This window comes from Myotis daubentonii, chromosome 13 (assembly GCF_963259705.1).
Source record: "Myotis daubentonii chromosome 13, mMyoDau2.1, whole genome shotgun sequence".
Lineage (NCBI taxonomy): Eukaryota > Metazoa > Chordata > Mammalia > Chiroptera > Vespertilionidae > Myotis > Myotis daubentonii.
The window spans coordinates 50,424,325-50,449,913 of record NC_081852.1 but is presented as its reverse complement, the minus strand read 5'-3'; the positions used below and the strand labels follow the sequence as shown (position 1 = coordinate 50,449,913).

At 41.7% G+C, this 25,589-nt stretch overlaps 1 protein-coding gene across 4 annotated transcripts in view; it reads left to right on the top strand.

Moving 5' to 3' along the window:
- SORCS1 (sortilin related VPS10 domain containing receptor 1) overlaps positions 1-25,589 on the top strand; it is a 463,918-nt gene that overhangs the window by 219,409 nt on the left and 218,920 nt on the right. For all 4 annotated transcript variants that reach the window (XM_059661339.1, XM_059661340.1, XM_059661338.1 and 1 more), the window contains exon 3: positions 24,888-24,987. In XM_059661339.1, the coding sequence (XP_059517322.1) occupies positions 24,888-24,987 (100 nt within the window). The remainder of the gene's footprint in view (positions 1-24,887; positions 24,988-25,589) is intronic.

Sequence of the window (25,589 nt, the reverse complement as noted above, 5' to 3'; positions counted from 1 at the left end):
GATAGGCATGTAAATGAAGCAATGGGCACCCCATCCCAGCTTTCCCTCTCCTGAAGGTGTTCTTTACTCCCTTTCCACCCCCCTGCCCCCCGTGGTGCTCAGAGATAGCCTGATTTGCTGGAACAATGAATGCATTCTTTTTTTTGTAAGATCTGCCAAATCTCAGTCCTTCGCTGCTTACGCCAAGGGAAAAAATCATCTGTAGATGTTTGGCCATGAGTCCTTTTCTTCAAAGTAAATGATGAGCGATTTACTAATTGTGGGCCAACAAGCAGAGAAACCAGAGCATCCAGTCTTGTTTGATCTGAGACTGACCTGTGGAAATTGTAGAATAATTCTTTTATTTTCTCTTTTGTCCAAACTCTCTCTTTAAATATTTTAAATCATCTTTTTAGTATAATAATTCATGTAGAAAATGAGAAAACAGAGATGAAAAAGAAAAAAACAAAACAAAACACAGCAGCACCCATAATGAGATCACTATAGCACTGTCTGTCTATATTGACTATTTAAATCCTTTCTGTTCCATGAACCTTTTTCCAGAAATCCAAAACAACATGGCCTTTCACCTCTCCAAAACACATTCTGTCTTCAGCACCACATGGGCACCATGATGTTTTTCAAGCTTTGTCCTTGATGATGATTACATGTTAATTTCCATGGTTCAGGTGCTTTTGTTTCCCCTGAGAGATGCAGTTGCTTTAGTGAGGGCTTAAAGCCTCCCCCAGGTCCTTCCTCAACAATAGATGTTCAGATGCTTGTGGCAGTGACATGACTGTAATTATCCAGTAAGATCATGTTTTGTTTTTTTTCATTACCATTTTAGCTTTTCAGTAAGGACAAAAATTTTAACTCTTGAATAGATCCATATTCAGGTCTTTTCTTTTTTTAAAAATTTTGTTTTATTGCTTAAAGTATTACAAAGACTATTACATAGGTCTCCCCTTTTTTTTCCCTTTTGACATTCCCCTGGCCTCCCCTACCCCTCAGTGTCTTGTGTCCATTGGTTATGCTTATATGCATGCATACAAGTCCTTCCGTTGATCTCAGGTCTTTTCTTAAAAAATGTTTTGGGTTTCTGTTGTTTTGGGTGGGTTTCCTAATTGACAACCACTGGTGATATTTGGCATTGACAGTCTTTGTGCTCCAGACAAGTGGAGGGAAATTTAATTTGTCTGGTATGGGCTTTAACTGACAAATGTTAGAGATTGACCTTTTCAACAGAAATTTACTTGGAAGTCCTAAGTGAAGCTCTGCTTTAAGCTAAATTTGTCACCAAGACATGATTAAATTCTCTTAAATGTAGATCAATTGCACATATTATTAATGGGAATTGAAATCTCCCTAAATGGTGTCATAAATTTAAAAGAGAAAGAGAAAAAAAGAATGTGAAGGTTAAGGTGCCTCATTCTCTAAGTGGATAATCTTATCTCAGAATCTCAGCACTCTGTTTGAGGGAAAGAAAGTGTTCATTCCACAGCAGGCTGTGGCTGCATTATTCAGAATCTACAAAGGCATAGAATGTCATTGTTTTTCACATTGCTGGATTCCAAAAGCCCCACATCCCATAAGACATGGTGGAATGTCATAAGTGTGGTTTAGAATGAGAGAAAGAAAGAAGGAAGGAGAGAGGAAGAAAAGGATCAAGGGAGAGAAGAATACGTTTTGACAACTTTCCTAGCACACAGAATTAAAAAGAAGGAAACAGTGTTATAGAGATGTGACCTGAGAAATAACTGATGTTCTCAGCAGAAAAAATAATAATTGATTGGCTCAGAGCTCTAGCTATGGGTGTATTATCAAGTTTGAGCATGACTTTCTATCTTGATTAGAGATGCCAACATATAAAAACTGAACAAACCAGACACTGTGTGAAGGGTCAGCTTACCTGTTCAAGGTCAGAAACAGCATTATTTTCTTATTTTGTTTACCCTGGTGAGTCAGAAAAGTGAAAGTCAAAGAAATGAGGAGAGAGCAACAGGGATACGACCTGGACCTTCAGTTAACAGATTTGCTAATTCTTTTTTTTATGACTGTTACATTAGCTCCTATGTCCCATTCAATCTTTGAACAAGGCATAGGATCTATAAGATGAAAAAGAAAGGAAACACTTTCAAAGCAGGAAAATGTGAAGGTATTATTCACATTTCTGATAATATATTCTAAACTTATGAATCTCACCCCTCATTCAGAAGTACTCTTGTGGCTCATAACATGCTTATGCAGATAAGACACATCACTCTGGTCTGTGGCAAGTGGCTCTTCTAAAATCAAATCAAATTGAAAGACATATGCTTGCTCTGAAATTTCAATGATTTTCTACAAATGGCAAGGAGAGCAGACTGAGTGGATATCTCCCACGCATGCCTGGGACACCTTATGCCAAACCCCTCTGGGTCTTTCAACAATTATTTCTACATATCACCTGGCTTTGGTGGACAGAGTGATACAACTTTTAATGTGTAAGTGGTGATAGTTGTTCAGTATAATCAGAATGGAACTTGAGTTTATGCCGGTTTTGCTGGCTTTTTTGTTTATTCATTTTGGGGATAATTTAGCACAGAGCTTCAAATCTAGCCCCAGGCTATATCTCCAGACAATGTACTTGTTTTTTGCCCTATTCTTATTAAAAGTCTTTAGGAAAGTCCTCTATCTGGAGAACTTCAGCTTTTCTTTTTTTCTCCCATGCCCTGTCCTAGATCATGTGTGTGAGTGTGCGCGCCCGTGCGCGCGCACGCTTAAGTAATCTCAGGATAAGAAGGTAAGGCCAGCAACTAGGAATTCTGGTCTAGAGAATCTAGAATCTAGAACAGAGCTATAGTCAAAATCTGCCTACCACCTGTTTTGATAAATGAAGTTTTATTGGAACACAGCCAGGCCCATCTGTTTACATATTGTCTATGCTTTCCTTCTACAGTGGCAGAGTTAAATAATTGCATGACAGATGTGAATATTTAGCATCTGGCCATTTATAGAAAAGTTTCTCAAAGCCTGCTCAAGATCATATTACCAACAGTATGAATGCCCAGGATCAGGTTGGTAGAACCAAGTGAATTGCATGTCATTCTGCAGGAATCTTGGTGAAGATGAGGATGATGCATAGACAACCCAAGAGCAGCCACAGTAGATCCAGAGGCAGGGAATTTAGGTATTTACTAGTCTCCATTGGGCATCTGAAAGAGAGAGTAACTCAGATTTCACTTTGGGTGAGCTTGCCCTCAGAGGTGCCAGTGGGAAATGGACCAATTCATATTCATTCAGTGTTCAAGGTATTTACAGGGCCTGTGGCATACAATCAAACATGGTAAATACATGTTGCCTGAACAAATACAAGACTACTGAAGGACGATTGCCACCATAATTATTGCCAATCTTCTGATGATTGATAGGATACCAGTAAGAAGTTTATTCCAAAGATAGTGAATTAGGATGGCAGCAGATTTTCAGCTTCTTGTCTCTTGCTGTTAAGGTCATTGGTCTTTAACCACCTTAATGTCTCATTTTCATTTTTTCCTCTTCTCTGTAAGTACATGTTGTAGATCGATAATAGGCTTGAGTTTTATTAAGTGGAATTTGAAGAAGGCATTCCTGATATAAATGATGTTACTGGAACAAATGACTAAGAGATGTTAATGAATTTCCTTTTCTGGCCTTTAAAATATAATGGGATACAAGCTCATCTCTCTGGAAAGGTTAAAGACCAGGGGCGGGATTAGTCAACTTAGAATATATTTGTCACCCTTGGAACTTTTGTTTCGAATCATGGAGCACACAGAAGAATAGATATTTCTTAAACAAGCCAAAATCATAGTAGTTATTTTAATTCTCACTACAACTCTAAGTGTTAGGTACTGTTGTTCTCATTTTGCGGAAAAAGACACTAAAACTTCGAGAAGATGCAGAAATTACTTATAGCCACCTTGTGAATGAACCAGACAGGATCTGAATGAAGCCTAGATGTCTCCAAAGTCAAGGTCTTCCCACTGGACCATTGTAGCCTTTCTGTTGGAAAGTCATTGTTCTTTTTTGTCCTCTTTAAAGAGAGTCACTGTGCTATTGAAAGGAGGATAATGCTTGCTTCTTAGGGTAGCACCTGATTCTGCGTACTCGTACAGAGCGGAATTCTATTTTTGTTCTACTCTCTTTTTCCTAACACACACACAAAAGTAACAGACCATTTTCTTTCTTCTACTCATTTGTTAGCCTACTCCTTGTTCATCCTATACGGTTTCAGACACTCTAAACCTTTTCTCAAAATGTATTGTTCTAAATCCGGGGCGTTGTAGATTCCTGAGCACTTCGAGGACCTGTTGGATTAGAAGCTCTGACGAAGAGACCCAGGAATCTGAACTTATAACAAGCTTTCTTCCTCTCTACAACCCCCCACCCCATCATAAATGTCAGGGAGACTTTCCTATAGAGAGCTGGCCCTTTGATGTAGTTTGATGACCTAAGATTTAGGAACTCTTCAACTTAGAAATGTTTTCCAAATTATGTTTTTAGATTTTTTCATTTTTTAAAAACATAAAGAGATATTTTCTAGTTCTTTAGTCCCAAAGCTACTCTAGTTAATACTTTTTTAACTACAATGTGGCTGAAGTGTGAGACACTTTAGGGAAATTTTCCAGCTTGAAAATATTGGTTGGTTCTAATCTGGATCTTTAAACAGAGCCTTGTCTATTCTTGGCCTGCTCATAAAGGTTTAATAAGTTGCCAAAAACAAATCCCCTAGGTCACACACGAGCTGATCATTTATTCCAGGGGGACATGGATTGGTAGGGAGTGAGGGTTGGAAATAACTGCAGTACTCAGTTCCCTCCTGGGTGGTATGTTTGGGAGACAGTATAAGATATAGGTTTCAGATACAGACTTTGGGCTCAGATAGACTGGCCTTTGACACCAAGTTCTGCCCTTTATCAGTTGTGTGAGTATGGACAAGTTCCCTCCATTCTAGGAGCCTTGTTTTCACCATCTTAAAATAGGGATGGGTATCTACTAGTATAAGAATCCCTTGCCAGGTGCTGTAGAATAATCCTCTGCTTTTTTTCAGGCATGTCCTCTCCCATGGCTTTTCTTCTCTGCACCCTGGCAGCAGAGTGGGGTTCTGTATACTTCAGTGGACTCATCTTTAGGGGGAGGTGTGTGTTGAATCTGCACAATGAGATTGGGTTCCCAGAGGGACTGTACTCTTCCCGAATCTGAAAATTACCACCAGGTCATTCTCCAGAATACAGTGGGGCCTTGACCTACAAGTTTAATTTGTTCTGAGACCGAGCTCGTTAAGGAGTTTGTTAACTCAAATTACTCTGTCAACTCAGTGCAAAAAATTGGCCAAGAGACAGCTGGTATCTCAAAAAACTCGTTAGTCAAGGCCCCACTGTACTACCAACAGGTCCTGGAATTTTGTCACGCTGAGTACATCAAATCTTTATTTTTCACTGGTCACCAAACGTTGCCTGTGTTTTTTGCTGAGGGCTGTGCCCATTTTTTGAACCAAGTTCTCCCTTTTCAAAAACACATTGATGCTTGAATTTTCTCTTAAAGCCCATTAAGCAGCCTGAGATTTGTTCCCTGGATTTTAAGGACGATTGGTTATTATTCATAATTTGTATAAAACCCAGCTGTGGCAAAAAGAAAAGGTCTGCCTCAAGATTTTCAGAAATAGTTTAAGCAAACAGGGTTGACATGCTTTTGGAGATATGAAACTAGCAATTGAGTCTCATTAGCCACAGTATTATCAGAAACATTTGGTAAATGCCTGATTACTTAAGGCCGTATGCTAGGCACTATACCAAGGAGACTGTACAGGGCTGATCTCTGTCCCCCAGAGTTTGTTCTAGAAAAATTTCATGGCATGCATAGGCCACATCTTTGGGTCCCAGGATGGAAAGACTGATTCAGTTGGTATTCAAGGATTTGGGGAGATCCCACTTCATTTTGAGAGATTTAGGCTCATGCACCTTGGTGTAGAAACATCTGGGCATTCTGTCTGTCTTTCCTCTGCCACCCCTCTGTGCAGCTCCCACACACAGTTCACACTACCCACTATATTCCTTCCGGGCAGCAGACAGAGGGTGCATCGCCTAGAGCCACCACACTGGCATTAATCTCTAGGGACGTGCTTTAAGGTCACTTCCTGTAAAAATCCATCTGCAGATCCTGTGCTTGACCTAAAGTTCGATGTCAGGGGGAGAAAATATTGATTCTCAGTTTGAATCATGATTGTTGCTATGAATAGCAAGTTGTCTAACCTGGTAGATCCCAGGGATGCCAAGTGATGGATGAGCTTCTGTTAATTATAATAAAATGTCCATAACTCCCAAACTATAGTTCAAGTGGAAGTAAATGATAACAATAAAGCACAGCTAATACACGGCTGAATTATTTATGTTGATTATAAAAACCACATCCTCAATCTCAAAGTTGCCACACTCCTTACAGTGTATCAGTAACCATGGTGTCTTAGGAATTGCCCTGTCCTAAGGGAACAGGAGAATCAGGCATGGAATCAAGGTTATGCTAAGAAGTATAAACTGGTAGTTACAAAATAGTCCCGGGAATGTAAAGTACAGGATAGGGAATATAGCCAGTAATATTGTAATAACTATGCATGGGGCCAGTTGGGTACTGGAAATATCAGGGAGATCACTTTGTAAAGTATATTATGGTCTAATCACTGCACTATACACCTGGAACTAATACAAAATAATAGTGAATGTAAACTGTAAATGAAATATAAAATAAAGTAAATAGAGGGACAGTTAAGGAAAGATTATGCTAAAGAAGAGCCTACATTGAAGAAATTACTCTAAATTAAAAGTAGACATTTTGTAAATAGAAATCATTATGTTGTTAATAGAAATAATTCTAGATTACTATGCTTTAGTGCAAATGATAATGCCATGGTTACCTCCAAGTATTCCTCCCTAACCAACCTCGCCCAGGAATGAATGACTCCTGACCCACGCCCCTCGTCCAAGCCAAACTTATCACCCAACCACCTCACTGCTTTTTCCACTTCTGCCATGCTCTAGTGCAGCGGTTCTCAACCTGTGGGTCGCGACCCCTTTGGCGGTCGAATGACCTTTCACAGGGGTCGCCTAAGACCATCCTGCATATCAGATATTTACATTATGATTCATTAACAGTAGCAACATTACAGTTATGAAGTAGCAACGAAACTAACTTTATGGTTGGATCACAACATGAGGAACTGTATTAAAAGGGCCAGAAGGTTGAGAACCACTGCTCTAGTGTATCCCCCACTCAGCAGCCAAAGTTATCTTTAAAAAGGTTGTCAGTTTTTGACATACCTTTGATCAAATCCCTCCCATGTCTTTTCCATCTCACAGGCGAGAAAATCCAAGCTTCTTACCCTGTACTCGGGAGGAAGCCTATGTGATCTGGCCCCTGCCTGTTTCTCTCCATTCACCACCCCCTAAGCCAGCCGTGGGCAAACTATGGCCCGCGGGCCGCATCTGGCCCATTTGAAATGAATAAAACTAAAAAAAAAAAGACTGTACCCTTTTATGTAATGATGTTTACTTTGAATTTATATTAGTTCACACAAACACTCCATCCATGCTTTTGTTCCGGCCCTCCGGTCCAGTTTAAGGACCCATTGTGATCCTCGAGTCAAAAAGTTTGCCCACCCCTGCTCTAAGCTGTAAGCACAGGCCTTTCTTGTGGCTCCTCAAATATACCTTAAAGGCCTTTTTACTTGTACTTTTCTCTGCTTCTGGTGCACACCCACCTGTTGGGGTCCAACCCCAGTAGGTCCAGGGGTCCCCAAAGGTGTGGATGGAGTCGGTGAAGAAAGAATGACACAGAGACAGTGTTCAGTTGATCAGAAGCCTAGCCAGGATCTCTAGGCAAGTTCTGGTCAGGATCTCCAGCGAAGTTCTGGTTAGGATCTCCAGCCAGGTTCTGTGTCCATGTTCTCTTGCTAGGTTCTCCAGCCAGGTTCTGTAGCCATGTTCTCTCGCTAGGTTCTCCAGCCAGGTTCTGTCCAGGTTCTCCAGCCAGGTTCAGTCACCAGCTTCTAGTCAGGTTCTCTTGCCATGTTCTATCCAGGTTCTGTAGCCAGATTCTGTCTCTAGGTTCTTCAGCCAGGTTCTCTTGCTAGGTTCTGTCTCTAGGTTCTGTGTCCAGTTTCTGTCCAGGATCTTTTGCCATGTTCTCTCCAGCGAATTTCTTCTGTCTCTAGGTTCTGTGTAGGTTCTGTGTCTAGGTTCTGTGTCCTGTTGTCTTGTTACATCTGTATTTATACCAGTTGATTCCAATCCTATCAATCTCTATTCCAAAGGTTACGGCATTTCTTATCTCCATTCCAGGGAGTAAAGATTATGTAGTTTAAGCATGATTGTTCGTAGTTAAAGTGATTAATTACCCGCCTGGCACTTAGTTAAGGGGTTTTATTCCCTCCCTAACTTCAGGGGAAAATCCCTACCTGGGGAAATAACCTTTCTCAGAGAGGTGACCTTGGTTAAAACACATAGTGCCAAGAAGGTGAGCAAACATATTAAGAACAGTATGCCATATATGCCAGGTCCCTTGAAACAGCAAGGATGGACCGGTTCCCGGCACTCACCCCCTCCTCAGCCTATGTCATTGGCCCAGGGAGACCTTGTAAGGCCGTTTCATCTAAAGTAGCCACTACAGTGTCACTTTTTACAACAATACTCTCTTTTGTTTTCATCTAAAAATATCAAATAGTCTTATGGGTGGGATTGATTGTCTTTCATGATAAAATACAGGCTGTAGTAGATAACTAAACCTTCACTGATCTGATTCATTCCCCTCACTTAGGAGAAGAAACCTACCCCATCTCAGAATGAAGGTATTTATAAATGGTAAGAGAAGAAAACTGTTTTAGGCATAATGTTGACTGTGATTCTGGGGTCCAGACAGAGGTTTCTGTGATTATGCAGATCTCAGACACAGTGAGCTCATTGTGTATTAGTAAATATTTATAAAGCACTCTATATTGACAAAATGTTTCACAATCAGATTGACTAATGATTCCTCTCAGCAACCTTGTAAGGTCAATCAGCATTATTAAAGAACAGCTCAGAGAGGTTGGGCAGCTTGCCCAAGGTCACTCAGCAGGTCATTGGCAAAGCCTGCATTGGCACCTTCAGAGCCCATTACTGGGACAAGCCCTGGTGTTGACTCCTCTTGAAAGGGTGACCCCCTAATCACTTTTCTTGTAAGGTAGGCATATAAACACTAAATGTTCTGGAGGGAGAGAGGTGTGGAGGCCTTGAGTTGAAGGAGTTCGTGTTGCAATTAGAAACTGGAGCCAGCTATTGAAAATTGAAAGTGCTGCTTAACGGAAGTGAATTGGAGGACGTGTTATTTTTGAGAGAATGAGAGAAATGGAGTTTGAAAAATAAGATTGTAAAATGCAGGAAGTACGTAGAAAATAAATTTGAGTGCTATGGGGGAATGAGAAATAAGAAGTTCTAGGGCAAAAATTCTTTACAAAAATTTTAGTACAAATATGGGTCATGGTATCAGAGATAAGTTCTATTTAGAAATAAGTTGAGTTCTCCAAAACAATATGCTACCAACTCACCTCCATTAAGCAGGGTTTTCTGATGCTTTGGGAGGATGAGATTTGATTTTCAAATATGTATTATAACAATCCTTGAAGCCCAGTATACATATTACCCAGGCTCAGTGTTACCAACATGTCCTGCTAAGGCCCCTCTAGGAATATATATCAAGGAAAGCAATCTCAGTTTTAAGAAATCTTGCTGCATCCCACTTGGCATTCATATTTTTTCCTGTGTTTTTTCTTCCTCTAGGGTTTATTATAAGTAGTTCTAAGTCAGTGATCTATCAAGTCCCAGATAATTTCGGGCCTTTGGATCTTCAATTTAGATTCCCAAATTCTATTCATTGGAAGCAAATTTTCTTGAACTAAACCATCAACCTCAGTAATAGCTGCTTACACTGACACATACTTAATACATGCCAAGAACATTTTTTGGGGAGCATCTCATGTAACCCTTCCAGCAATGCCATGAGACCATTACCATTGTGATCCCCATTTTACAGACTGGGAAACTAAGCTCCCAGGTGTAAACCCAGAACCTTCGCTCTACAAAAACCTTAGTGAGATCTTCCCCTTCTCAGGATCTTCCAAAGACTTAACAGCGCAGGCAGACTCCATGTACTTTAGGCGCTGTTATGTTGGTGAGTGGCCAACTTTGATAAACAAGTTCCTCTTTGGTTATAGCCTTTGATCCCCACATACTCCCCTCCTTGCCATAAGTCTGGCACCCTGAGCTTGGGCCTGAAGTCGTGTCCTTGTACTTGCTGTCCCCTCTGCCTGTGGCACTTTATCTGGACATAGGCACTTCCCACTTGTATCATTCAGATTTACTGTCAAATTCCATATCCAAGAGGCCTTCTCTGACTACACTGTATAAAGTGGCACATGCCATCTTCACTGTAGGCCCTCCTCACTCTTTCCTTTTGCTTCGTGGTGCTTACCATCACTTGAAGAACTGTATGTTAACGTGTTTGCAATCTGCCTCTTTCCACTAGAATTTGAGCTTCACAAGAACAGCAATTTTGTATTCTTTTTCTCCTTTCTGTGTTTTATTGCCAGTGCCCAGAACAAGGCCTGAAACATGGGAAGTGCAGGATAAATAACTGTGGAATGAATGGACATCACACTGTTTTGCTACACTGTATTTCTAACAATTAAATTAGGTTAATGGACACTACATATTATGACTGGTTTTGAAGAATCAGTCTTGGATGTTTGGAGAACATTTTGTAGCACCCATTATCAAATATTCAGGTACCACTGATGCTACAGAAAGATGAAAGCCAGGAAGGAGCTGAGTGTTTTAGTTTATCCTGTGTTCATTGTGAAGCACTTAAGAATTCAGAGAAGGGACTAGGATCCAATTGTGAATGGGACTACCAGTGTTTCCTGGATTACTTCGCTTTTTAAATAAAATTGGAAAAGCTGAAGGTACTGGGATCTGGTGGTTCTCCTGGGTACTTGTGGACAAATGTTATGTGGTCTGGAGTAATAGTGTGAGTTAGAACTCCATCCCCAGTCAGCTGTACCGCCCAGATTTTACGAAACAGGTAATGTTACCTTTGAGTAGGTTGGATATCACTGCATGCAGACTGGAGAGGATAAGGATTAATTGATGACTAATGTATCACTCTATTCCACGAGGGATGCTGGGATACATCTCTGTAAGCATTATATGTATTTATTTAATTGTTAATATCCTCTTTGCCTGACAATCATCCCTAGTCCTCACCCCATTCCCAAATGTGACCATAATTTTCAGTTTGGTTGATGTAATTCTAAGGTGCAGTTGTATGCTGTTTCTAACACATCTAAGCTCTAGTTTTGGGTTTCGTTTTGTTTTTGTATTGGAGGAGAAGGAACTTTTTCATATATAGTATTACATTCCTTTCTTAGAATATTGATGACAAGATGGCTAGGCTTTATTAAATTTCTTTGATAAGATGAAGGTCCCTTTCATATTTGATAACTTGTAATTTTGAGAAATGTCATTGCACAGGAATCAGAAAACCTGGGTTCTCTTTTCCCTTGGGCACCAACTAATGCGTGACTCGCCTTCTCTGAGTTTGAGCCTCTTCATCAGCAGATTCACGTGGTTGGACTTACTCTGTTCTGTGGAAACTGCGCTCTATTGATCCCAAGAGGTCGTGTGAAAGTGTTAAAGAGTTACTAAAGGGGGAAGCAAGGATGCAGGAGGGGAGAGTGGGGTGGAGGACAGGTGTTTCAATGAGGATAAATCCATATCTGTTTAATATATAATTAGACTAGGGCTTAAATTCTCCCACTGCTTTTTTTCTTTTAATCGAACCAAGGTGAAATCATCGAAGACCTTACTGAAGCTCTGTCATTCTAGAAATTTTAGCTTTTTTCAAAGTAATAGGTAGGGACTAAAATTTTTTAAAAAGCTGCAAGTTACGGGTCTTGTATCACAGGAATGTACACATGAAACCTATCTGATCCTATTAGCCAGTGCCACCCAATAAATTAAAAAATAACTAAATAAAAAGCTGATATTTTAAAATGATATAATGATGCACAATAATGGACACACCGTGTTTTCTAACCAGGCTCAATCATTTTACCCTTAAAAAGTTAAGTAGAACCCTAACTGGTTTAGCTCAGTGGATAGAGCATCGGCCTGTGGACTCAAGGGTCCCAGGTTCAATTCCAGTCAGGGGCGTGTACCTTGGTTGCTGGCACATCCCCTATAGGGGGTATGCAGGAGGCAGCTGATCATTGTTTCTCTCTCATCGATGTTTCTAACTCTCTATCCCTCACTCTTCCTCTCTGTAAAAAATCAATAAAATATATTTTTAAAAAAGTTAAGTGGAAAACAGAGAGGATGTAACAGACAGTATGTACCTCCATCCTGACCCCGGGTGTCTCCTGCAATGTTACCATGAGATTTATCTCTAAGGCCAACATCTCAGAGGTCTGTTGTAGGCCTGTCAATGTAGAATTTTGCTGCTATGGGAATTATTGAATGTTCCAGTCATGCCTGGAGATCAGCTGTTCCAGTCCTCTCCCATTACATACGAGGAAGCAAATGTCTCATTTCCCAGTAAACTGAAGGCAGCAAATGCTCACTTATGTACCATCACGAGAAACTCAGGCTCCCACCATCTCTGGGATAAAACACAGCAAGGTGACATGACACTCCGAAAACAACGTTTACATTTTAGGATAATTGGATCATCTTAATACCAGGGAACCAAGTAAAGCCCACAGGCACCACTAAATATTTAGTTGATTGTGCTTCCGGGAATACATTTTGTATAATGTTCATTTGTATGTTCTGATGGAAGGGCTAGGAGGACCGAGTAACATTGGCTTCATCTGATAAACGTTTTACTTATATTTGCTTATTCCCCAGCGAGGCATTCCCAGTGCTCCTTTAGCCAACCCAAGTGCCATGCGAGAGGAGAAACAGCACAGGACAATGAGCAGTCCCAGCTCAAATTCATTTTCTGACAAGGATTCTAAAGCAAGGAAGATGTATACATATGCCGTTTCAGCTGGGGGCCTGGAACTTGGGAGAAACAACATACAGAATTCTTGAATGAATGAGCTTCATAGAGACTACACATTGTGCCTGGTTTTAAAGAACTAGTCCCTCATATTGGCTTATTAGATGTTTGGCTAGTGATTCTTTTTCAAAAAGAAAATGGACTTTAGGATGATACCTGGAAGATGTTATGAACAGTGGTGGTTCCTTGTTTGGGAGTCAGGTGATCTAAGTTCTGGGAGCTCCACTGGAAATTTTCATTTCTTTCCAGACAAATGATTCTATCTTTCTACAAAGAGCACAACACATAAATGGCTGAGCTGTCTTGTCTCTGCATTAAGCATGCTGGCTTCAAAAATCAACTGCCTGGGTTTGAATCCAGGTTCTAGTATGATGGTTGTGTGGCATTGGGCAAGTTGGTCATCCTCCTTAAGTCTCCATCTCTACATCTGTAACGTGGGTCATATCAGTACTTATAGGGTATTATGATAATTAAATGAGACAATCCTTGTAAAGCTCTTGTTAGCCCAGAGTAAGGTATGTTTTGAGCATTTGGTAGATGGTCACTGTTATTATTTATAAACCATTTGACGCAGTTGGTTATGAGTGTAAGGTAATGCAGTCTATTCATGGGTGACCTCAGCATGAAGATGGAAGTGTTGGATCAGAAATGTCTGGGGATCTTCACCCATGTAAATGATAAATGCATATTGTGTGTTCCATCGCTGCCGGGGTCCAGCCCCAGCGGGTCCAGGGGTCCCCAAAGGTGTGGATGGAGTCGGCGAAGAAGGAATGACACGGAGACAGCGTTCAGTTGATCAGCAGCCTAGCCAGGATCTCCAGCCAAGTTCTGGTCTTGATCTCCAGAGAGGCTCTGCTTCGGATCTCCAGCGAGGTTCTGTAGCCATGTTCCCTTGCTAGGTTCTCCAGCCAGGTTCTGTCCAGGCTCTCCAGTCAGGCTCAGTGTCCAGGTTCCAGTCAGGTTCTCCTTCCAATCTCTGTAGTCAGGTTCAGTCCAGGATCCCTTGCCATGTTCTCCCGCTAGGCTCTGTCTCTAGGCTCCGAGGCCAGTCCCTCTCCAGGATCCTCCGGCATGCTCTCTCCAGCAAAGTTCTTCTGTCTCTAGGCCCCGTGTAGATTCTGTCTTCTTGATTCTGTTCTAAGTTCTGAGTGTTTCTGTCTTGTTACAACTGTATTTATACCAGTTGATTCAATCCTATCAATCTCTATTACAAAGGTTAGGGCGTTTCTTATCTCCATTCCAGGGAGAAAAGATTATGTAGTTTAAGCATGATTGTTCGTAGTTAAAGGGATTAATTACCCGCCTGGCACTTAGTTGAGGGGTTTTATTCCCTCCCTAACTTCAGGGGAAAATCCCTACCTGGGGATTCAACCTTTCTCGGAGAGGTGACTTTGGTTAAAACACAGCGCCAAGAAGGTGAGCAAACATATTAAGAACCGTATGCCATATATGCCAGGTCCCTTGAAACAGCAAGGATGGACCGGCTCCCGGCAAATTCCCCCTTTTTTATTTTTTAAAAGCAGGCATTAAAAAGAAAAACCTGAAACGCTCTCTTGTATCCATTTTAAGAGTAGGATTGGCGCTTTCTGCTATTACCTGAGTCCTGATCTATCACCCCAGGGAGAGCTTGCCAATCCTGCACTTTCCCTGGGTGGAAAGGCTGCAGTGGGGTTAAGGATAAGGCTCCTTGGGCCTACCTTCTCCCATGCCTCTACATTTACCTTTCCGGCACCTTTCCTTCCTCAGAAAAGCATGGACGTATTTCTTGTATAAAATGTTCTGTCTGACTGGGAGTAACCTTAATTCCTCTGCTAACAAGCATATATGTTAAAAGATCAATACAGAGTCTTTTTTCTTTAGACTCAGTATGGCACATCTTCTTAATCTAAGTTCTGTACTATCCACCTTCTTACCCTACTTATCCTCTATAGGGGAGTCTGTAGCACCCTGGTGGAGTTCTATCCGTCCCGAATGTGGGGGTTCTCAATGGGGGGTGCTTACCTAGGGGAATCCTTTCCAGGGGTTCCCAAAGGTGTGGACGGAGTCGGCGAAGACTATCCACCCTCTTCCTACGGTGGAGTCTGATCCATCCCGAGTGTGGAGGTTCTCAATGGGGGGGGGGCTTACCTAAGGGAATCCTGTTCCAGGGGTTCCCAAAGGTGTGGACGGAGTCGGCGAAGACTATCCACCCTCTTCCTACGGTGGAGTCCGATCCGTCCCGAGTGTGGGGCGCTTACCTAGGGGTCCCTGTTCGGGCGCCAGATGCCGGGGTCCAGCCCCAGCGGGTCCAGGGGTTCCCCAAAGGTGTGGATGGAGTTGGCGAAGACTATCCACCATCTTCCTACGGTGGAGTCCTATCCTTCCTGAGTGCGGGGGGCGGGGGGGGGGCTTACCTAAGGGGTCCCTGTTCGGGCGCCAGATGCCGGGGTCCAGCCCCAGCGGGTCCAGGGGTCCCCAAAGGTGTGGATGGAGTCGGCGAAGAAGGAATGACACGGAGACAGCGTTCAGTTGATCAGCAGCCTAGCCAGGATCTCCAGCCAAGTTCTGGTCTTGATCTCCAGAGAGGCTCTGCTTCGGATCTCCAGCGAGGTTCTGTAGCCATGTTCCCTTGCTAGGTTCTCCAGCCAGGTTCTGTCCAGGCTCTCCAGTCAGGCTCAGTGTCCAGGTTCCAGTCAGGTTCTCCTTCCAATCTCTGTAGTCAGGTTCAGTCCAGGATCCCTTGCCATGTTCTCCCGCTAGGCTCTGTCTCTAGGCTCCGAGGCCAGTCCCTCTCCAGGATCCTCCGGCATGCTCTCTCCAGCAAAGTTCTTCTGTCTCTAGGCCCCGTGTAGATTCTGTCTTCTTGATTCTGTTCTAAGTTCTGAGTGTTTCTGTCTTGTTACAACTGTATTTATACCAGTTGATTCAATCCTATCAATCTCTATTACAAAGGTTAGGGCGTTTCTTATCTCCATTCCAGGGAGAAAAGATTATGTAGTTTAAGCATGATTGTTCGTAGTTAAAGGGATTAATTACCCGCCTGGCACTTAGTTGAGGGGTTTTATTCCCTCCCTAACTTCAGGGGAAAATCCCTACCTGGGGATTCAACCTTTCTCGGAGAGGTGACTTTGGTTAAAACACAGCGCCAAGAAGGTGAGCAAACATATTAAGAACCGTATGCCATATATGCCAGGTCCCTTGAAACAGCAAGGATGGACCGGCTCCCGGCACATCGCTATGTTTATATGTAATATTTTAAGAAATTGATGCATAGTACATTTTACAAAAACATTAGTATGAGTTCTTTCTAAGTAAGAACCTGATTTCTCTTGCATTTGTGTCATGATTAACCATCTGACACAAAAACTCACCGGGGAGCCCTGAATGTTTTTTTGGGTTTTTGTTTTTTTTTCTTCCTCACCCTCTAAAAAGAAACGAAAAGACCAAATGTGGAATTTCTCAAATTATACCTTCTGATAATAGAGGAGAACATTTCAGAGCAGTGTGTTCAAGCAGTAACATTGTTTGAGCACTTTTTGGATAATAGCAAAAGCTACAATGGTGGAGAGAGGGATAGAAGAGTGGGCGGAAATGCATCTTGCTCTCTAGTAGATGGCCAGCAGGTAGGAAACATCAGATCCCTATGAGGGTAATACCTGGCAGAGAATAAACAGCCTGTGGGAGAGGTTCAGGTGTGCTTACATGGGCTATAAAGGAATCATTTCACTTCGCAGAGTGATGTGAGAAAGCTCAGTGGAGGAAGGGATATGTACATCCAGGCTTGAAGTAGACAAATGGATTTTGATGGGCAGAAAGAAGGGTGAAAGGAGCTCACCCTGCCTTTAGAGAGCAGAGTCTATTAGCACAGGAAACTCTGAACATCTGCAGTTTCAGTGTAGAGGGGTCTGGGATGTCGTAGAAGAAATTAGAAAGAAGAAAGACTACTGGCGATGGCATTGTCAGGCATTCCAAGAAGGTGCCTGTGGAGTAGGATCGCTAAAGATGGGAAGGAGTATGTGCCCTGGCCCCCAGCACCGGTGTGTCTGTTTAGTAGAGGGTATTGCACTGCAAAGACACAGAAGAATGAGCGAGGATGCATCTGTGAGGGAGAACAAGCAGTAGTTTCCCCTCTGCTGCTGTGCACAGGTTAAGTCCCAGACACCGCAGATATGGTCGGGGCCTGCCCAGTATGGAACTTAAACTGAAGTGGAAGGTTCAAATGAGAGACACTGGAGGCAGACAGTCCTGCGCGCGCTCCCGTGTGTATGTGTAGTTAGGAGAATTCTCTTCCTATACCTGTTCCTGAACAGAAGACCTTTAATTTGCCCTCCTTTTCTTTTTTTTTTAAAAAAATATTTTTATTGAGAGAGAGAGAGAGAGGGGGAGAGAGAGAGAGAGAGAGAGAGAGAGAGAGAGAGAGAGAGAGAGAGAGAGACATCAGTAATGAGAGAGAATCATTGATCGGCTGCCTCCTGCACACCTTCTACTAGGGATTGAGCCTGCAACCTGGGCATGTGCCCTTGACTGGAATTGAACCCAGGACCCTCCAGTCTACAGGCTGACGCTCTATCCACTGAGCCAAACCAGCTAGGGAATTGCCTTCCCTTTCTTAAGCAAAATAGTCAGAAATCCAGTTATCAGTGCCAACCAGTTTGGGTTACTTTTATACTCAGCAATGAACTGGAAGGTATTTCAGAGGTAAAGGTTAACCCCTATCTTTATTGTTACCATTATTTTAGATCTCCAATTTTATCTACAGCAGAAATATATGGCATGTATGTGGCAATGTGCTATATACTATATCACCTCCTTTTCTGTGGAGCAGCATGCATCCCGTCACAAGCAAATAACATTCAGTTTCTTACCTCAACTGCCCCGTGTGACTGGAAACATTAACACCAAAGGACAATGGCCCAGAAAGCCCAGGAAGATAAGAGAGAACTTTCACAACCTGTGAACATGTAGGTACCCACCCATGTCTTACATTGAAAAATAAAATTCTAAATTCTGTGACATATGGCAGAGTGGTCATTCCTTTGCATCCCATTGACACGGCCTGCCTCCTAACCCCACAGTTTAACTTCTCCCCCTCTAATTCTGCAAGTTAACCTGAAAAGTTCAGGGAATCCAAGAAGCAGAGGGGAGCTTATTCAACTCGGCTGCACCATAATGTCTCATCAGCGCGTTTAAATTCTATGGTTAGGCTGCCAGGCGAAGGAATTTCAGGGCAGAATCCTTCGAAAGCAGGAGACAATTGCCTTCAGCTCCCCGCCATCGTTTGATGTAGATTGCCTATTATATTCTCGGGGTATTACGAAAAATGCATTTGGAGATCTTTGCTTGACAGTGAGCAGACTACCGGAATCTGGTGACTGTATTTAAAATGTACAGGGGTTTGCTACAGCATGGGCATAGATTATTAGTTGGGCTGACAGGTTAAAAAAATCTGCCAGTGAATGATAATGAAGTTATTTAAATGTCGACTCACACACATTTTCTGAGCCCTAAATTATTCCCATGGCTTTAACCTGGTGCATCCTGTGTTATCCAAGAGTAGAGTCTGCGATGCAGCCCGTGTGCCTTTGGCTTTGGAAGCTATTTTTGTGCTGCCAAATGCACTAGTGCAGTGAAAGGGGCTGTTCTTCACGATTTTAGGCAAGAAGCAAAACACACGCCACAGCTGCGATTTAGAGGCGAACGCTGCTCTGCAGGACATCTCCTTGGTGCTGATTTGAGTAAAGCCCTGGCGCTTCCTGTCTCAGAGTTTCCCCTGTCTCTTGTTTTGTGACCTTGGCCATGTGGCTTGATGTGTCTGGGGTAGAATGTTTTCTCTTTCTGGGATCTGAAGGTGGAGAAGGAGGAGCTCAGGGCATTTGGGTACTTTCTAGATTAGAACCTTTTGAAGAAGTAGCCTTGGTCATCCTTGGTTCAAAGAGTGTGCCCATTACTCATCATGCATTCATTTACCCTCCATGTGCAGAGGGCATCTGCTATGTGTCCACACTGTCCTGGAGAATGGAGATTTGGGAGGAGAAGGTGAACAAAGATAGTCACTGCCTTTGAGGTCAATGACTTGGTCAGGACATGGATGTCAGGCAGAGGTTTCTTGATGGAAAGGTACAGGAGCATGGAACATGCCCACTCATCCCACTTCAGCCCACATAGCTGATTGTGTCTGCTAAGAGCAGGGAGTAGTAGTCTTTTGCCAGGCTGCATGAGCTTCTTGCTGACTTAGTAGAAATCCAATTGGCCATGCAAGAACAGCAAGCATCTGTCAAGTCAGGATTTACTCAGAACCACACTGTGAGCATCCGGGGTACTCTTCTGAGAGCTATGAAGCCAGCAGTGAACAGAATGGACATCTTTCCTGCTCCCATGGAGCTTACATCTGGTGGGTGAAGATAGATAACAAAAAACAAGTTGATCTATCAGATGGGGTAAATAGCACAAAGAGAAATGGAAGAGGCTAAGGGGGATCCGGGTGCTGGGGGGAGAGGAGGGGTTATTGTGTCATACAGCGTGACCATTGTCCAGAAAGAAGTGAGAGGCCATCTGTCGAGGTATCTGGGGAAAGAGCTTTTGAAGTATAGGGAATAGCAAGACTAGGATGAGCAGAGGTAGGGGTCAGGCAGAAAAAAAGAGAAGGATTAATGATTATTATCTTTCAGACCTTCAGGTAAAAAAGTAAATGTGGAAATAGCAGATCTGGAGTTTATTTGTTGAGGGAACCAGGGGGCTGAATGGTTACTCAGTTAGGCTCTGCATCAGATTCGATTTGATGCCAAGTGCTCTGCATCCATGGTATCTTGGTAACCTGCATGAGACATCGTGAGATCATTAAGAGGTGGGCCCACTCATGTGGCCTATATCTCTAGCCTTTCCAGAAGCCAGGGTGGACCAGATACATGACACAGTTCCTTTTCCTCTTGGATCGCTGGGTGAGTTTCTGCTTATACTTTTCTTAAAATCGATTTTTCCTCTGCCCTTTTACTGGATGTGAAGAAAACCCAGGTTTTGATCTACACCATGTCGGAATTTGAACAGTCTCAGTTCATATTTCTTTTACTAAGAAATGCAGGACTAGATTTTGTAAATATATTCTCTTCAACTCTTGTAGCCTTTGAGAGTGGCAGCGTCCCATGGGGTTTAGTGGGGCAAGTTCCAAGTTGTGTGGCCTTTGGGAGGCTGGATATACTTCTGGATCCTCCATATCTGTAACATGTGGTTAATATCAATGTTCATTTCATAGGACTCTGCACATGAAGTGCTTAGATCATGTTCAATTGTATTATCTGTTAGGTTTGTGAAGCATAATTGTTTATTAAGCAGTGGGATCCTGGCACATTTATTATAGAAGCAGTGTAATTCTTTAACTTGTAAATTTCAGTTCTTATCCTTACTTCACCAATCCAAGTCCCACATGAAACTAATGCATGCCTTTTAAAACATGACAGTATGGCCCAGCCATTGTGGTGCCATTGGTTGAGCATCGCCCCATGCACCAAGAGTCACCAGTTCGATTCCCTGTCAGGGCACATTTCCAAGGTTGTGGGTTCAGTCCCCAGAAGGGAGTGTGCAGGAAGCAGCCCATAGATGTTTCTCTTTCTCTTTCTCTCTCTCTCTAATCAAAACATATTAAAAACAAATAAATAAAATAAGATATAATACTCTAAATTCGGCTTCATTGAAAAATGGTAATAGCTTCACGAATAGCTTTCTTTTCTCAGAAAACTAAATCTCAGTCATTTTCAGAGGTTGAGATTTACCTTGAGGATTTTAATGGATTTTAGTAAGTGTTAGGCAAAGAATACAAAAAAAACACACCACCAAACAAACAAGAAAAAAACAAAGGAGTGATAACATGAATAACAGAAGCTATAATTTAAAGATAGTTTCTTATATGCCAGCCATTGTGCTGGGCACTTTTTATGGCCTAATTTAGTTTACAGACAATTTTTTTGCTGATTTATTATCTCATTTGATGGTATAAGGTTATAGTAGAAGAAATCCAATCCCACCTTTTACTTCTGCTGCTCTTTGTGGAAACTAGTCACATCCTGTATTGATCCCTTCAAGCATGATGGGACACTGCTATCTGGAAGTGATCATAAGTTCTTGGAAGACAGGTGCCATGCCTTTACCGTGGTTCCTCCACCCCTTGAAGCAACTCATTTTAGCTCTGTGCATATGGTAAATGGATAAAGACACACGCTTTCAAATGTTCTAAAAGTCACTATTTAGGATATGTTTGTAAAGAGGGTAAAGCAGGGATTAAAGCTCAAAAGCAAACACATTCCAGCTTTGATTTAATGCCTTACATATGTATTTTCCTGGAGTGCTTTTTTTTTTTTTAAGCTTTTAGCTTTTTCTACTACAGCATAGGTGCTGGCAGGAGTTCTGTTTCTCATCTGTAGATAAGTCAACCTGAAAACAAAACCTGAAAAAAATTTTGTTTGTTTTGGAATGTTTTAAAAAATGGTACAGATTGAGACATCAAGGCCACTTATATTGCATCTTAAATATATTTGTGTCTTTGTATGATGCATAATTTTTAAATATTGTTTTCTCGGGTTTTGTTGTTGGTGGTGGTGTTTTGCCTTTACAACAATAGTAACATTATGGTTCGCATAGACTGGCCTTTCTGTTTGCAAATTTGGTTTTAAATATTTTTATGGTTCCCCTTTTCTTGTAAAGCCAAGATCCACAATCTTTCTTTTCCTTTTTTTAAACTGATATTGTGTCCCCCAAAGTATGTTGTTCAGATCTCATTACATACACCTCAAGAATGGATCTTATAATCAAATATATTTGGAAAATGCTATATGACATATGCACTTAAGCGGTTCACAGTATTTATTAGAATAATAACATTTATGTATATGTGAATAATGAAACTTACAAGTTCTGAAGTAAAGGAACATTAAATTTTGTTTAATCAAACATTTCGTAACTTTTTAAAAAAAATCTTGGATAGCCCTAACCGGTTTGGCTCAGTGGATAGAGCATTGGCCTGTGGACTGAAGGGTCTCAGGTTCCATTCCAGTCAAGGGCATGTACCTTGGTTGTGGGCATATCCCCAGAGGGGTTGTGCAGGAGGCAGCTGATTGATGTTTCTCTCTCATCGATGTTTCGAACTCTCAATCCCTCTCCCTTCCTCTCCGTAAAATATCAATAAAATATATTTTTTAAAAATCTTGGATAATACTGCTCTGTCCCCATCCCTAGGGATGATACTTTAACTTATTAACAGCTTGTACTTGGGCTCACCAGGCAGCCTGCTGCTCAACTGTCTGTCTCTCCTCTGCTCTTTCAGAGCCCATATCCCTAGGAGACACAGTTCCCACAGTTAACCATGGAAAGATAACTTGAAACATCTGTTGGCTGTGAATGGGGTTTGCACATGGCCACTAGGAACTGCCTTCCAGGGTGCAGTGCCTCCCCAAGGGCACTGTCGCCTTCATTGGGATTGGCTAAAGAATTGACCAATGAAAACATGGGCTCCACTTAGTGTTGGAGCAAGTTCCTTGAGGACCTCTGCGTTGCCAGCCCACCGTCTTCTGATTGCTTGACTGTAAAGAGATCTAGGAGGCCTCCAGGGGATAAATCATGTGGTGAGGTTGGCACGAGTGCTACCCAGAGAACTTGGTGCTGCAAATATTTGCCAGCTGGTTTGCAAATGTTGGAATGGTTTCATTTCGGTACCATTATGCCAATGTATCCCAACTGATCGATAGTTTTATCCATGACACATGTCAACTCTCTAATTCTAGTTCTATGGGATAACCTTGAGCAACTGCTAGTCTATGCCATTTTGGGTTTGTGAAAATGCATCTTTTTTTTTTCTCCATGTCTATTAATAGTTAGAGTAGAATAATTTTTAAACATGTAGCTTTGCTGGAATTGAGAATTCACACATTTTATTTTACTTTTTGAGGTTTGAAAAATCAAGGGGCAAGAGACAGCACAAGAAGTCATGGCAGATACCTCAGAGGATTTAGATTGGTGATCTTACATAATAAAAGGCAAATATGCAAATAGACCGAACGGCAGAACAACCAAACAACCAAACAACCGGTTGCTATGATGTGCACTGACCACCAGGGGGCACATTTGGAACATGGCGGGCATTGGCAGCAAGTGGGAGAGCATGGAACATGGAGGGTGTCAGCCGTAGTGGGATGGTGGAACAGGTGAGCGGGAGCACCGGACAAAGGCAGGGTGCCAGTTGCTGTCATTGGGGCGAGCCTCTAGTGGTTACTGAAAATTCTTTGCTCCCGTGCACCATGGTCCTGCCTGGCACTTGCACGTGCTGCTGGTGCTGGCCCCGCTCACACCCGCTGCTGGCACCCAACACCGGCCCCGATCACTCGGCACAGTCAGCATATATATATGTTTGTTTATTTTTTTTAGGGTGAAAATACCCTGGATCCTCAACCAGAATAAATTTTTATTTCCTTAATTCCAGAATCACATGTTACACAGCTTTCATGCTGATGTGCCTGGTCTGGAGTAGGCACTTAATTCATGGTGATGAGATTATTACCACAAACTTCTGTTTAGCCTTTCTGACCTATAGGAATTTATAACTTTATCAGTATTAGAAATGAATTAAGGTAATTACATTTTTATATTTTTCTAATTAAACCAACTTTATTTTCTAAGCCTTGTTAATTCTTATCAGTATCATTGCACTTAACACATCATAAGTTTATATGTGTCTGCCTCTCATGTAAAGCTGTTGGATTCTTGAGAGTAGGAGCAATGTATTGTGTCCTGGTACATTTTTAGGAGCTCTATAAACATATATGAATGAATGAATGAATGAATGAATGAATGAATGAATGGTATCAGGACTCTCCTATATGTCAAAAGTAGGCTGAAAGGAACTTTTATTTATACTTGTTTACTTTAAATTAAAAAAAAATAAAGCTGTGGCATAGTATTGGTAACACAGCACTGAGGGTCAGAATCCCTAGATTCAAATTCTAGCTGACCACCTATCAGCTATTTTCTTTGAATAGGTCACTTAAGTTCATTCAACCAATTTCTTCAAACACAGATAATATTTTCTGCTGCACACAGTGGTAATAATAGTCTAATACAATTACAATTCTGAAATATATAATAGCTTTTCCTAGAGAAGGTGATTAAGGCCTATTTATTCAGTCTGAATCAATAAGTTGTTGACCAATGACTGGATAAAGATGAAAGAATCTCCACAGAGATAGGGTCAGTGCCAAGAAGCAATGTCCTCTCACCTCCAGGTTGCTTAACCCTGGAAAAGGCCACTGAGTAAGATGGTGAAATTTCACACTTTAAGACATTTTCTTGCTCTTCAATAACAGGAAATGACCGAATGACCTCTGAAAGGACTGACCCACCATATATTCTATGACTCATGGAAGAAGACACAACTTGTAGATAAATCAGGAGAATCTTCTTTTCCATTGTGCCAAAGATTAAAAGCATAAGTTTGGAAATGTCAAATCTAAATAAAAAAATTTCTTTATTCTTTGGTCAATACAAGGGAAATGCTCATCTCTTAAGCTTTTAAAATTAACCACATCCTTTAGGCAATGTGCATGCATCAAGGGTTAAGGAGCAGTAGAGAGATGGAGTTTTAATTTTTATCAATTCAATTTAAATGCAAATGTTAATCATCACATGATGCCACTGTGTACATAATTAAGCATCATTATATACTGCATGAATCACTTAGCAACTTCCCTAGAGCCATTCTACTATGGAAAACATACATTATACTGACAAGCAGCCAAATGACGTATCCTTCTGTCCTCATTAATGCTCCTTTTGAATTATAGGTCAACCGATTATGGGACAACCTATGAGAAGCTGAATGATAAAGTTGGGTTGAAAACAATTTTAAGTTATCTCTACGTGTGTCCTACCAACAAGCGTAAGGTAAGAAATGTATATTCAGCATGCTACTTAGTCATGATATGATTTCTGTTTTGCTTGGCTAACCTCTCTAGCCACCTAAAAATCCATTACAGTTAAGCTTTAAGAGATGTATAGATGAGCTGATGAACGTTAAGGTGGTAAAATGCCTGACATTGTAATTTTCAGATCAGCAGCTGTGACTGTAAGGAGGGCAAGGTGTAGGTATATCATTACCATTTTCAAAAGGCAACTACAGGCAATGAGTCTTGTTAGATGGAGGCTGCTGACTCTCTCATAAGACCTCTGACCAATCAGCGATGAGAATCAGAATGAGCCTTGACAAAAAGATGGGATTTTCGTCTGATGTCCCCCCGTTTTCCATTGACATGGAGTAAATAAATGAACTAGAATAGAAGTGAGTACATTGTTACTATAGCAGGTTGGAAGTTGTATTTCTAAAGTTTATGCAACCTGCCTACAAATGCCAGGATGGAGTTACTGCTGGAATGAACCCGTTAGATCATCATATAGCACACCCTAATTTTACAGGTGAGAAAACTAAGGTTTAAAGAAGAGAAGTGGTTTGCTCCCATGGCAGAGTTATGGGCACAGTTGGGACTAGA